This window comes from Anas platyrhynchos, chromosome 2 (genome assembly GCF_047663525.1).
Source record: "Anas platyrhynchos isolate ZD024472 breed Pekin duck chromosome 2, IASCAAS_PekinDuck_T2T, whole genome shotgun sequence".
NCBI lineage: Eukaryota > Metazoa > Chordata > Aves > Anseriformes > Anatidae > Anas > Anas platyrhynchos.
In genome coordinates, this window is record NC_092588.1 from 116,964,725 (window position 1) to 116,979,707 (window position 14,983).

The 14,983-nt window shown below is 38.8% G+C and overlaps 1 protein-coding gene across 1 annotated transcript in view; it reads left to right on the plus strand.

Annotated features, from left to right (window-relative positions):
• The window catches only part of GADL1 (glutamate decarboxylase like 1), an 82,688-nt gene that overhangs the window by 27,586 nt on the left and 40,119 nt on the right, over positions 1–14,983 (plus strand). Inside the window, exons 10-12 of the mRNA XM_027451099.3 lie at positions 4,487–4,551; positions 4,799–4,880; positions 11,715–11,914. Of these exons, the coding sequence (XP_027306900.2) occupies positions 4,487–4,551; positions 4,799–4,880; positions 11,715–11,914 (347 nt within the window). The remainder of the gene's footprint in view (positions 1–4,486; positions 4,552–4,798; positions 4,881–11,714; positions 11,915–14,983) is intronic.

A 14,983-nucleotide genomic window follows, 5' to 3' on the forward strand; every position in this document is an offset into this window, starting at 1 on the left:
ACCTCCTGTTAAGCTAGGGTAAAAATGTCAGTGAATATCTTAAAGTTAATTTTCTGTTTTCACAGTGACTGTAGCTGTCAGATGTTAATTGATTGCTGGTAGAATAACAAATGTACAATCATAAATTGGGTAGCTTTTGGTCTAGAAGACTAATCTTTCTATTAACATGGGATTCATGTTATGAACCTCTCAATGAATTCTCAGTCTTGATTGGTTCTTAGGAGTTCTATCAGTGCATTTTCCATTTTTTCTTTCACCCTCTGTTGAACTGTCAAAAGTTGAGTGCATGGATATTTTATTTTCGTTTAAAGTTTCTGACTATTTATATGGGAGCAGGGCATAGGGAAGAGACTGGAACCTTTGCGTGTAAGTGATATCAGACATATGTATATATAAAAATGTGATATGGTAAAATGAGCAGACTGTAATTCATAATGTGACCTTTTTATCTCACAGCACCATTAAAAATAGGTTTACTGGAATAATAATGGGGAAAGTACAGTGAGATCAGAAATAGTGTATAAGAAACATAGTGAAGAGTTCGAGATTTTTTTTTTCTTTGCCTTTAAGCAAGCCTACCTCCTTCTAGCCTTATAGGCAAGAATGTAGTGTTGGAAACCTTTCCAGGATCTGCATTCCTCTGAAAGGTCTTGTTTCCAGCTGAATGATTCTTACTACTTTTGAGCCTGCTGTAACTTAGGAGGAAAAAAAATATACAGTACTATTAAAACAATAATTTTAAAACAGGGAAAGCTGTAATTTAGGACCAGCATTGGTGGGAATCAGCATTATCTACTGCAAATGATCTTGAGAACAGTTTATACAGTTATTACATGAAAGTCTGTGATGTTACTTGCAGTTTTACACTGATGTATCTCATTTCAGAATATTTTCTGATACCAAAAATTGATATGGTTGCCTTAGGGAGGCTTTTCATTAAGTGTGAAATGATAAAGCTCATGATTTGTAGGAAGGGTGAATGTGTGAACATCAACATAAAATTAGTGGGTTTCAGGAAGTAAAATTTAATTGGAGTCAGAAATTGCAGATAAGTTCTCACATGGAGACAAAACTGAAGAGAAAAAGGGACTTAAGGAAAAAGTTTCAGGACAATACCAATATGATGAAATTATCTCAGCAGTCAAGCCACTCAACAGCCAGTGCAGTAACCATATTTTGTGCACATTACAGTATTCATACATTGGTTATGGCAATCAAACCTTCTTTCTCTAGTCTTGTGCAAGGAGAAGAAGCAGTTCATTTACTGTGTCTTGCCAATAACTCATAGGAAATTCTCATCAGAAAGCCTGCCAAGCTGCAACAGTGGCAGTGAGTGAAAACCTGGCTGGAAAATCATACTCGGAGAGCAGTTATTAGTGGTTCACTGCTGAAAGGGGAGAATATTTTGAGTAGAAATCAGGAGAGGTCTATCCTAGGTTAGAAGTTACCCAGTATTTTCATTAATAACTTGGATGAAAAAAAATTCCACTGACTAAATTTGAAGATAACATGAAGATGACACAGAACTGCAAGAATTAGTGGGAGGACAGGATTAGAAGATGGAGATCTTGACAGTTTAAAGAAAAAAAGTGGAAAAACCAGGCTGTAGTTCAATGTAGATAGTGCTCTAGGTTTAAGCTCCAATAATCAGCTGCACAAACATCTGGGGAATGTTGGCTAGATAGCAGATCCCCAGAAAAAGATACAGGGTTTGCCGTGCATCACAGATCATCAGTCTTAAGCCTGTGCAGTTGGGATAAACATCTTGACAGCTTCTTTGACTAAAGATACATAAAATAATTCTTTCTGCTTGGTGCTTCATCTGCCTTATCCAGACTGTGTCCAAATAAAAAGCTGCATATCAAGGAGGTTAAGGACCTACAGGATAAAGATTAGAAAGGAGTAGAGCAGTGAAGATAAATGGAATAATAGCCAGAAGTTATGACCAATGAAGAAAGATTAAAAGCAGTGATGTTATTTAAACTAGAAAAGATAAAGAGACTATATGCAATACTCTACAGATACTTTAAAAGCTGCTACAAGAAGAAAAGAATGTGTTTTCCCTGGCCACTGCAGATACAAGGGGTAACACCGTCTAGGACTGACATTTCAATCTGTAGGGTTGTTATTGTTAAACACAAATTAGGTGGCTAAGTTTTGCAGCCTCCATCATTAGAGCTCTTTAAAAACAGACAAAGTCAGTGATTCTCGGTATCCTTGGGTGCCTTCCCATTTACATTTGGTTTTTGCCAGCCCTGGATCTCTAAGCACTTAGTCCGTGAACTGAGTAAAGAAGCACAGAGCACAAATTCATCTTGTGGTACTGTGACTCCAGGAGACATTGGTAGGTGGTAGAGATGTCTGGACCTATCATACCTCTCTTCAAGATACCTAGCAGCAGTTTTTAAAACGAAGGCAGACAGAAGTACCAATCAGGTTGTGTAGGCAGCAGTTTCACCTTATCTTTCACTTTCATATTAATCCCAAAATGTGTGTGTTTGTTGGTTAATAATCTCTACAAATGTTTGACAGGAATGACATAGGTATGGCTGATCCTGCCTTTGGGGGTGGCACACAGGTGAGATGAACACTTGAGTGCCTTCCTAGTCCTATTTTTTTCAGAATGGTGTGAAAATGTCAATTATTCCAAATACCAACAGCTTTGGATGCAAATTTTTAAAAGATTTATGGTCTGCCAGTGCATTGCTTATGAATTGTAAAAACCGGGGAATAATTCAATGACTACTTTGACTGTATTATAGAAAGAGAAGAGCAAAATATAGCTATAAAGAGGAGGATCAAATTGATCGTCCTTCAGTAGTAACATGGCTAGTTTGGGCTATCTGGGGAACCCAGTTTAAGGTCATGGTTCTGCCACTGGCTTACTGTGAAATTTGAGGCAAATAATTTCCTTTCTTAGGTTCCAAAAGTAGATTGAGCAGCAGCCTTTTTCTCAGCACGAATGTTGTGAGCATGACAACATAAAATATGATGTGGTGTTTGTGTTTTGCATTAATGAGAATGATAAGTGTTAGGACAAGTTTTTAACCGTTCATTTCCCTTGTGAGCTTTTACTATTCCTGTCTCCCAGAAACAGAAGATTTTTTCCCCTAATATATGGCCTATAAACCAAAAACTGATGCTAAATTCATAGATCAGCTCTCACAGCTGTTTTGTTTGTTTTCAAGCAAAAACCAAAAGCAACTCCCCCCCAGCACCCCCGCCCCCAAAACCAAACCAAACCAAAACCAAAAAAAAACAACCAACAACCAGAGCACCTAAACCCCAAAGGCAAGCAAGTATGACCTCACTATATTTAGATCAGGAAACAGCAGTGTTTTCTTCCTCAGTAACCCAAAATATATGAATCTTTTTTTTATGATATGCTGAGTCTGGGTGTTTTTTGGACTGATGCCTCTTCTGCATCTCTGAGGAGCCTTGCTCGTTTCACAGGGAACTTTCTTTTGTGGATTCTGTCTGTATGAATGCTGAAATCCCTTTTTTCATATTTAATAATATTTTCTCAAATGCAATATATGACATGCATTCTGTTTTTTGTTGTGTGCTCTCACCACACCACCCTGACCCCATGGATAAATGTTGCTTGAGAAATGAAGATTTACTGCAGCTAGTGGGTGATGTCTGGTCCTTGCTGAATTCATAGACAAGTCACCTTCCCTAACTTAAGGCGACCAGAAGTCAAACTTGTGTAATTTATGCTTATTGTCTGAACTCCTTTTGTAGTGCATGGAGAGAGACATCTGCGAAGGTGTCACTCAAAGACAGGTATCTAAAACAGATAAGAGGACACTTGATAAAGAAGAGGACACTTGATAAAGAATGTCAGCGGAGAGCTACTCACTACAGAGAATGCCTCACTGATGCTTAGGCCACACAGCTAGTTCTTAGATGACCTGAGATCGATGTGGTGAATGCTACACCATTTTAACATCAGTGAGATTTCTGGTCACAGAAATGCTGCTATTACCTACTCACTGACTTCACTTTTTGTATCAAAACTCCACGGAGTATCTGAGCCTGGGCTTTGCAATTGGCAGAGATTATCATTCTCTCTTCCTTTGTGAGAAACTCTCACAAAGAAAAAAGCTAGGAGGAGGAATGTGTACAAAATAGGTCTTTTGACTGTCATTGCTTAGGTTTAGGCTGGAGGAACAGAAGCACCTCCTATGTCCTGGTTATGCAGAAGCCCTTCAATTCATGCTGTTGCTTACACAGAAGTGAAAACATAGCTTGTGGTTCACATAATGGCACAAACCCTTGGTTCCTCTATTTTAGGCATAGTCTCAGGCAACCACCTTTGTTTGTAGCTGCTGCTAAAAGCAAAATTTAGTCCACTAACCATGTAATAAACTAAATTTCAAATAAGATAAAAACATTGTCAGTAATCCTTGATTGAAGCATTATCAGAGAGCACCAAGAACTTTATACAAATAACATTGTCTTGGCTTTGTAATTTTTCCAATAGGCTTCTTGGGGTGGCTCAGCTTTGATATCAAGGAAGCACTGTAGACTTCTTCATGGCATCCACAGGTAAGTCAGTTTTAGTTTATGGGCACACTTACAGGAATTGAGATGGACAAGCCTCCATGAGAGCTGTATTTTTCAGAATGCGTATTGTCATTAATTGGAGGGATTGCTAAACCTATGGGTATGTGGAAAAATTGGAAAAACTGATTTATCTGCTTGGGTTGCATTTGGGCATTTTTGCCTCTCGTACCAGTGATTTTAGGTGCAATTCCTATGCCTTCTCCCCTATCTCCTTTTATGAATTTTGCAGGGCTGATTCTGTTGCTTGGAATCCCCATAAAATGCTGTTGGCTGGAATCCAGTGCTGTGCTCTTCTGGTGAAAGACAACTCTGTAAGTCCTTTCGTTTTTGTTTTTGTTTTTGTTTTTTTTTTCTTCCTAATTTTTTAATGCAGTAGACTGTCATTGCTGCAATGAGGAAGTGGAGATAAGAAAACAGCTGAGTCAGTTTTACTACACTGTGGTGCAAAAGCTGTATGACACTGTTTTGTATTTCACCAAGAAATTAGTAAAGGGTGACTAAGAGTAGGGCCAAACTGATCCAAGTCACTATACTCATCAATGGTCAAATGCAGCTGGTGCCCTTCCTAGTTTGCTTCTGTGCATTTATATTCAGAATTGAGTATTTTGTCACCTGTGTCTCTAGCAGTTTAAACACTAAGCTCATCAAAGTCCCCAGAACAGCTATCATCCACTAGGACTGCAACAGCACTGCATCTCTGTTTAAAGAATGCCATGTAGGCAGAGCTCCTCTTTGCATCACCTTGCATGGGTGTACCAGGGTGAGAAAAGAGTTGAAGTGCATGCAGACAAAGATGCTGAGCCTTCTTTTACTAGGATGACTGGGACTTTCCAAAAAACATGCATAGTGAAAAAATCTAGCAAGTAAACAACAAAGCTCTGATGTCAAGTGGCACAAAAGACACTTTAGTCTGCAATGTGATTGAAGTCCCTGTTTATATCTTTGTGGAATTCTTCTACCTTAATAAAGAAGCTAGTGAAGGGTTAATTATTTAAAACACCATTGCAGACTCAGCCCTGCAAAAGCTTATGTCCGTTCTCTAGCATCGGGATAAGTTTTATCTAAGTTCATCAATGACTGAACATTGTGAGGGTATGGAGTCCCTGAGGTTTGCATCACTGTTTTGTGGCCATGGCTTGTAAATCACTTTTATAAGTCTCTGTCAAAACAGCTGATGGATTCCATTCAGCTGCTAGTGGTTACCTGTCCATGTAGCTGCTTACTAACTCCTGGTAGTAAGAACTAATGAGGACTGAAGAGCATAGATGCTAATCAGTGCTCCCTTGGAGCAGATCACTCCAAATCACAGGTGAGATGGGGTAGCAAGAAGTGTGCTTCCTCGTTTCCTTAGACTAGAATCCGTGGGATTAAAGAGGATTACAGATTCCAGAACTACCTGTCCATCATTTTACCTTTATTCCAGGATGAAAAACAAGCAGAATGAAGTTATTGACTAAGGTTAATGTAGTCTCTAAATTTCAGGCTTGGGAAGAATTCAGTGCTGTATTTGTAACTAATTAGGCCCAGTATGTAGATGTAGCCTCAGGTAATGATTAGACTACTTTTGCTGCATACTGGAAACTTCTCCGAAGGAGAGAGGAGAGAAACAGAGAGGAATGAAATATTCTAGCTGCCTTGGCATTTAGAGTCACTTTACAAACACTGTTCCAACTTCAGGGCTCTCACTACTTCCGTGGAGAGTGATGGCTGGTAGAGCAATCCTATTCCACTTCCAGATCACAGCTATGCAATGTTGTGCCAGAAATACTTGTAGATAACAATTCTAGGTAGTTGGTCAGCAGTACTTCTGTGTTTTCACCTCTCATACAACCAGATCCAGTTGTACAGTGAGATATGTTCTAGAAAATAGAACACTTTTCTGCATGGGGAGGAGAAGGTGTTTTAGTCAGGCTTTAATTCCTAGAAAACCGGCATTTATGCATTTTATGTTTGTGCCAGTGCAGACCTTATGCAAAAACACGTCCAAACTTGGTTACTTTCTTCAGCTTTTTGAAAAAAGTCGAATATAAATCTTTAAGGAAAAAAAAAATCAAATGAATGTTTATGACACTTTACTGGAGGAGCCTTGCTTTACTTTGATCCCCAGATCCTCCTTCTCCTCTGTACAGCTTTCCAGCCACTCTACCCCAAGCCTGTAGCACTGCATGGGGTTGTTGTGGTCAAAGTGCAGGACCCGGCACTTAGCTTTGTTGAACCTCATCACATTGGCCTCTGCCAATCAATCCAACCTGCCCAGGGCCTTCTGCAGGGTGAAGCCATTTAGTTTGGCAATGCCAATAGTCTTAAGACTAGATTGCAGCTAGATTTTTAGAATGAAATACTGTGTTTATCTATTATTTTGAAAATCTATATAGGAAAATATTTAAACAGCAGAGAAATGCTGATAAGAGGCAATCTTCTCACCTTGATGAAAGTAAATAGGAGTGGTTTCCAAAGAAGTTAGAGATAGAAGAGAGAAATATGTGTTTGACTTGATTAGAAGGGAGAAGTGTTTTCACCAAAGGGAAAGAGAGATTGGTTAATCCTCTGAAAAAGCTCAGATCAATGACAATGGCTTTTCAGTGCTTAAATCACTCAAGAAATGCACAGCTATCCCTTCTTCACTGCCATGCACTGAGTAACTTTCATCACTTTTGTGATGAGAGACTTACTCAGAACATACCTGTATTGCTCTGATGTGAATTGCAGTGACAGTTTAAACACACAGCTACGGGGACTGATATTCTCAAAACTTTAGTAAGTGAACTTTGTTCTTGAATGTTCTTAAAATGCTATGAATCAGTTTTAGGTCGTGCATTTTCTCTTAAAACCAGACCTGTTCCAACTTGTTCCTTCTGTAATCCTGTAAGCATGATTACTGTCACCATATACATGTGGAACTAATATTTATCACAAATGCCAAAGTTCTGTGATTCTTCAGATCTTTAAGTGCAGCACTAGGTTAGGTAATTAGTAATCAGTTCTAGGAAACCAAGAGAATTCTAACTAATAAAGTTAAAAATAAAATCTAAAAGAATGTAGCTGATGAAGTCCTAGTTTAGCACAGAGCATTACTGATTGATCATGGTAAACATACCTGCAGTATAATCTCTTCCTCATCATTAGCAGTGTCACAAAGATATCTACTTCACTAATTTCTTTCCAGAGCAGCTGCAGGAAACAAACTTGCTTTCTATTTGGGGTTAGTGCTACTGAGAGCTCCTTCTCACCTCTTGAAATGAATTACAGGGATGGCCTTTTGTAATACACTGCTTTTGAGAATTTTCAAGTATGCCATTCAAAAGATCATCCTTTTTGCTTCAGATGAAGCAAATCAAGAAGACGTTTGTCTTGGGAGGAAAAAGCTGTTCATGTTTTGTTAACAAAATTCAAGTTCACTTAGTAATGGAAATGGAGGGAGATCAGAAGACTTGCTGTAGATAAGTCTGTTCAATGAGAAAAAAGGTGTTTTGAATTATGTACTGTAAGAAACTGGAGCTTGTCTATATTTGTTTTAGTATCAATAATTATTCATTTATTTGCCACTAATTATAACACATAACAACTATCTGTAGACTTAATCAAAATGAAAAGTTGCTTGAAACTTCATAGTGGACCAGGGCCTTTATGAAAATAGTATTTCCATTTTCTGAAACTCTTAACAGCCTCAATATAAGGCAGAGAACTACCGTTAGCTTCTGATCAAAGGACAGAAACAGATAAAAGATACTGAAGGAAGAATCACAAATTTGCAAATGAGACAGTGCTAATGAAATGTTTGCAATTTTTCTGAGTTGCTGGAGCAGTTCAGTTACTGTGCGGACAGTCATCAGGATCATCTTGGGACTGATAATACTGAGTTAGAAAGCATATTTTCCTTTCATTTTTTTCTACTTTTCCTTCATTTCAATGGGAAAACTGAGACGACATCTTATGTCCTCAGCTTGTTTGAGTCTATTCCTTTCAAGACACTAGAGATCAAGGAGTAATTGCTTTTTTGAGCAGAAAATTTATCTTGGACTTTTTCTTTTCCTCAGCCCAACAGCCTATCCTGCAACTTTTCTGTTCTCCTCCCCCTTTGTTATCCACCTTGCTTCTTGCATTGGTCTAGAAAATTCCCTTTCCCTTGCACAACACGCGATTTTCATTTCTTCTCCTGTCTGCTCTAGTGATGTGCGAGGGGACGTTACTGTCCTTGCCTCTGGAGATTGACAGAAGGCAAGATCTTCAACAGGATTTCTTGAGCGTGTTGCATTATCAGTAAGATGATCAGATGGAAAAGGGTCATCAAACCAGCATATCTCGTCAGCTTTGGATGCACCATGAGAGTAGGAGAGTACCTGTGGTTTTGTTTGTTTTTTAGAGGAAAGATCTTCTCAGGAATTTGAATTCACTGAGATATTTGTTCTTGCTTGGCTTTTCACTCTAGAACATTTGTCTGACTCCTTCTGTAATAATACCAAGTTAAAATTTCTTGTGACAAACAGAAGTTATTTCTCAGATGATGGACATTAGGGGAGCTAATATCCTGTGGTGTCCACTACCGTGCAGCTGTGTTACATTCTGATAATGCAGAAGATAACCCCACATTAACTGGCCCTGCTATACACTTGCTGCTGAAACATGATGCAAAACTTTAAAGTCAGTGATAAACAAAGCAATTAACTTCAATTTGGGGGTGTTGCTCTCTTTTTTGTTTGCTTTCTTTTCTCTCTCTCTCCTTTTTTTTTTTTTTTAATTTTAAAATTTATTTATTAAAATTAATTTAAATTTTAATTTAATTTTAAAATTTATTTAAAGATTCAGGTACAGAGATCTAAGTGAGCATGGCACAATGTCTTGTCAAATGGATTCCCTTTCCTGTTGGGCAACTGGTTAGCCAGAGAACACAAAGCTATATAAAAGTGGTGAAGGATGGATGTGTCAGTGCTTGACTTTTCTTCAGTTTCCAGTGTCATCTTTTTGCCTTTTGTTTTTCCTCTGAAAAACCTGGAAAGTGTGAGAATCTGAGGTGTTGCAAAAATACTAGGCCCAGCACTGTCTTTCCAGCTAATGCTACAGTGAGCTGCAGTAGCACATTATAATTCTTAGCAGCCACTATCCCTTTCTTCCCAAGCTGTCACACAAATTGTCCTCTCACAAGGCTGAATGTGCTGGTCCTGGGGCTAGAGAGTTCATACTGAATTTGCTGTCCTTTTTGCAAACCAGGGGTATTACAACAGGATTGTCAAATCCCTGCAGAAGTAGTGGAGAAGCTTTCTTCAAGGTTGTTTTTCTCCTTTTGTGCTTTACAAATAGGTGTTCATGGTATCTTTTCTTTCCTTTCCTTTACTTTTTTTTTTTTTTAATCATTTTCTTTTTTAAAATATTGACAGAGGGAATTGAAAAGGCTAGGAGAGAGGGAAACTTTATCCTGTTTATGCCAGTGGACTGTTTCTCATTTTCGTGTGTTCTTTGAATTCCTTGTCTTAAAGTCTTTTTCTCTATTTTACTGCCAGTGCTAAAGTTACCAGTAGTGTACTGTAACATTGATTAAAAACTGTACCTCTGTTGCAGGAATATCATACTTTGACTAAGAGATATGTCAGACCCTGTCTGCCGTTTCGAAGTCAAAGTTGCTGCAGATGCAGAAAAACGGCTGTGATATGTGAAAAGCCTGTTCAGTTGGTTCAAAACTGAAGAGTGACGTTGAACTGAGAAATGAATTGTTATTTCCTAGAGTAGTTTAGCATCTTTTACCATGTTGTGTGCTTCTGTTCCTTGGTCTTTGCTGTATGGAAGACTTCTGGTTCAACTGTCACTTAAATACACATTTGCAGATCTGAATCGGATGCTGTAGCCATGTTTTGAAATTCATCTGAATTTCTATTTTAGTAGCACCTTACAGATTTTCTTTTCTCACCCTCTTTTAACTTCCCTGACAAATCCACAACCTGTCCTGTCTCCTGGGCCCATTGCAGGACCACCCTCATCTCTGCTCTCGTAACTTCCTTTCTGTTAGCCCTTGTCTCTACTTCTTATTCTTCAGCCAATGGGCCAGTCCTGTGTCTCCTTTCCTCACCTGTACCTTTAAACATCTAACAGCCTCTCTGCTTTCTATTTCCCAGCTTCGTTCTTTGCTGGAGCATGCCACTGTACTCATTGATTTTTGTCTGTTTTCTGCTGGCCATTTCTGCCCAGACAATCTCCTAGAAGTTGGAGCCTGGAGATTGCTGAATAAAAATAATTTCGTTAACAAATCATAGTTAGGGTGCACTAAAGCAATTTTCTGAGGCTTATTTTCAAATGTTAAAGTTGTCAGAACTGTGAATAGAGATGAGACATGGGGTTATGCTAATCTGTCGGTGGTGTTTCCACTAAAACAGTCAGATAACGTATGCTAAATCTTCAGAAGCTCTCTACTGGTAACAGCAAAACATTGGGTTTGGGGCTGAAATACTCTTTGCCCATAACTAACTGTGCCATATGTGAAGTCTTTTGTCAGAGGAAAGAAGAAACAGATTGAGCCATTTGTGAACTTTCTGGAAGCTTTTCAGGCTGTTCTTCCAACCTACAGGCTGTAGCAGTGGGCACAGGCTTCCCCTTCTCCTGCTTCACAGAATCACAGAATTTCTAGGTTGGAAGAGACCTCAAGATCATCGAGTCCAACCTCTGACCTAACGCTAACAGTCCCCACTAAACCATATCCCTAAGCTCTTCACCTAAACGTCTTTTAAAGACTTCCAGGGATGGTGACTCCACCACCTCCCTGGGCAGCCTGTTCCAGTGTGTAACAACCCTTTCAGTATAGAAGTTCTCCTTACCCATACATTCATGTGTTTGGGCAGCTGGTTCTGTGGTACCTGCTCCCATGGTTTCTTGAGATTTGGGACAGAATTGCTCTTCAACCTACAGTTCTTCAGTGACACTATGAAGTAAATCATCAGAAAAAAAAATAATAAAATAAATCTGTGTGGTCAATGCTGACTTCACTGGGTTCTTCCAGGGTTCTTAAACAATGCTGTAAGCTGTGAATGGTGACGTGCACATCCAGTTCTCTTTTACTAAATGGTTGGTACAGACAGGAAAAACTGCTTTGGCTTGTGAAGATAAAAAGGTTTAACAATGCCTATCAGCAATCTAAGCCTCTGTTGTGTTTCTGATAGGGCCTCCTGAAGAAGTGTTACTCTGCCAAGGCTGCGTACCTGTTCCAGCAGGACAAGTTCTACGATGTCAGCTATGACACTGGTGACAAGTCCATTCAGTGCAGCAGGCGTCCGGATGCATTCAAATTCTGGCTGATGTGGAAGGCGCTGGGAACCACAGGCCTCGAGGAGAGAGTGAACAGGGCACTGGCTTTGGCTAGGTACCTCCTCGCAATTTTGAAGATGTCTACTCTGTGTCATTGACTGTCTGAAATGTTGACAGTGCTCACACTTCTTATCTTGGAACAGACCAAACTGTTACTTTTTTCCCCCCTTTTCTTTCTGTCTAATACAAGAAAAAAACTATTAGCAATAGCAGTAATAACTAGTGTGATTAAATTTGCTGCAATATTTAATAGTAATTACTACTTGTAGCAATAAGCATAGATGTCAGTTAAAAAAAAGAATCTGAATTCAACTATTGATATACTTTGTTTAACATCCATGTTATCTGAACCATATGTAGGACAGCATCTACCAGCATCCCCTCCCTCTTCTAACTCTTAAATGTATGTTCTGGTATTAATGTAAAACAGGCACCATGTGCCAGGTTCTAAGCTATGTCTAGCAAGAAGTGAATTTTCCATTCTTGTGTCCACTTCATTCCTCATGACTGAGAAAACACAGAAAAGTATTGTTGTGGGGAAACATATGAGGATGCTCTGTTAATGTTAGGGTATAGTAGAGCTATACGAAGATAACGGCAGGTTGCTGAGGTTGCTCAGAGCTAATGGATGTTTATTTTTTCTTCATGGGTTTGCTGAAATTCTTAATGCTTGTAGTATATTCCATTAGGGACTGAAGCATGTCTTTTTCTGGTGTTTTTTCTCCATTTTCAATTTTTACTATCTTTTTGGTCTTACAGCACATGGTTTCACAAGTGAATTCCATAAAATTCTTGCTAGAAGGTGTTTCTAAAGTGACAATGATGTCTCAGTGTCTGGAAATAAACTTCCATACACAAGTTTTTTTGTCTTCTAATAGAAAATATGGTCTTGAAATAAGATAATGTCCCATTACAAACAATTCAATTGAAGTATGTTCAAAATGTATTCAAGATAAAACTGAATCAACATCTTCACTCACTCCTGGGCTAGCTACACACTACTATAATGCAAATCATTAATATTTAAAAACAGTCACCTCTATCATACTGGCATTATATTTTGGATATGAACCACCAAGTTTAAAAGAACTGAATGTTTACAGAAAATTAAAGGAATGTTCTCACTTTAAGAAAGTCACTTTAAAGAAGAAGTTGAAACATCTATGATGTAAAACCAGAGTAGATTAGAAATGGAGAAAAAAAAAAAGTAAGAAAGAAGCAAACCCAGAAAATCCCAAATGAGCTCTGGCCTTATTCTCTATTTCTTCAAAGCCGCTCATTATTCAACAGATTATGTGTTCTTAAAATCTTCAGGTTAGATTGCACCTTATTTTTGTTCCTGAGTATTGTACTGGACTGTGTCTGTACAGACTATGCAATTCATTGCACTATCAGTAGGCGAATTCAGCCTTATCAAAGTCACTGGCCAAGGTCATCTAACTGAACGCAGTGATTAATGACCTTTCTGGGATCGATATTTTCTTTGAATGTTAGGATTCAGCTTCTAAGCTGAATTCGTTTCTAAGGACAGAATGTTTTTTTTTTTTTTTTTTTTCCTTGTTTGAAGAAGAAAATTCTTTGTCATTATCTGATGAAGTGTATTCTTTACAGTAGCTGCATTGCTATCTGGAATTTGCGTGGACATGGGCACTTTGCAGCTGAGACATCAGGTTTGCTGGGCACTGTGCCAGGTCTCTTAACTACTCAACAGCTGTGCAGCCTTTCTCCTGTTTGTTACAGTAGGTTTTCCTTTGATGTTGCAAAGATAGTATTTCAGTGTTCCTGAACAGAGACCTAGATTAATGATGGAACTGGTGCATTGGCTCTACAATTTGAGAACAAGATTATTTTCCATGGATAGGCAGAGCTGCAAAGGCTTTAGGGTAATTGCAGTCATGCATTTCTGTTGCATCAAACTTTGCTTATTGGCTATTCCATCAATTTCTTCTTGGTTTAGAGGTGAATCATGTTTTCAACATGGTAGATAGCCCTAATATATTAGATGTAATTATCCACCTCTTCACTTTATGCTTCAGTATCTTTGCAGTTTTTATGCCTGATCACTCTGTTGACAACACCTACTTTTAACAGACATATATCCACGTTTGCTGCAGTTCCCCACCCCTCACTTTCTGCAAGGCTTAATCGTAGCAAATAGCACTTCTCTGTGCACTCCAGTCCTCACTGAGATTCGAGCCCTTCTGACATTCTGCAAACGTGACATGATAATAAAACTCCTCTGTCAACTGTGGAAAGATGCACAGAGTAAATTACTCCACTGCCATCAAATGGTCCTGGCAAGATAAATCATGGGTGATGGATTTTTCTAATGGCTGCCTTCTTAGGCCATTGGCAGTGTAGTTAGGAACATGATTAACGGTGTTGTGAGCTTGACCAGCATCAGATATCCTATGTCAGACAGTGGTATAAGAAAAAAGGTGCTTGTGGTAAGAGAGCAGGGTATTATGAAATGAAAAGTAGCTCTAACACACTTTAAGACCTCAAAAAACTACGTGTTCATACTTAGATCCCTTCAAAGAGTTTTTTTTTTTTGTTGTTCGTTTGCCTTTTTTTCAGGATTAAATTAAAAAATGGTTTGAGAGCCACTGTTTTGTGAATGGCCTGCTGATTATGATAGATGTTATTTTTTCAACACAGACAAGAATCTTCTAATCAACAGAATGGAAGCACTGAACTTGTTTTTGCTTAAATTTACCTACAGAAGCAGGTTCCCTCCCCAGTTATATCTATCCTCCTGCATGCCTTTCAGTATGCCTTGCTTTCAACCTAAACAGTAGCTTGGGAATTAACAGCCAGGTAACAAACAAGAACACACAGTAGGATTTAAATGGTCGTGGCAGACAAGATCCAGATCATTGACTTATTGCAGTGAAGAGAAACACCTCAGCAGTGCACAGTTTGGTGCAACTCATAGAGCTGTGCTGTTGGGAGCTGGCACTTTGTCACAGCAATCATTTTACGGGGACGTGTGCTAAGAGGTAATGAGTCACATGCACAATACTTGTTAATGATAAACAAAGTGGCAACTCCCCATGCTCTGTTTTGAAAAAATTAGACCATCTAGGGTATTGTTTACTGCCTCCCTAGCCAACCAGTTTCTGCA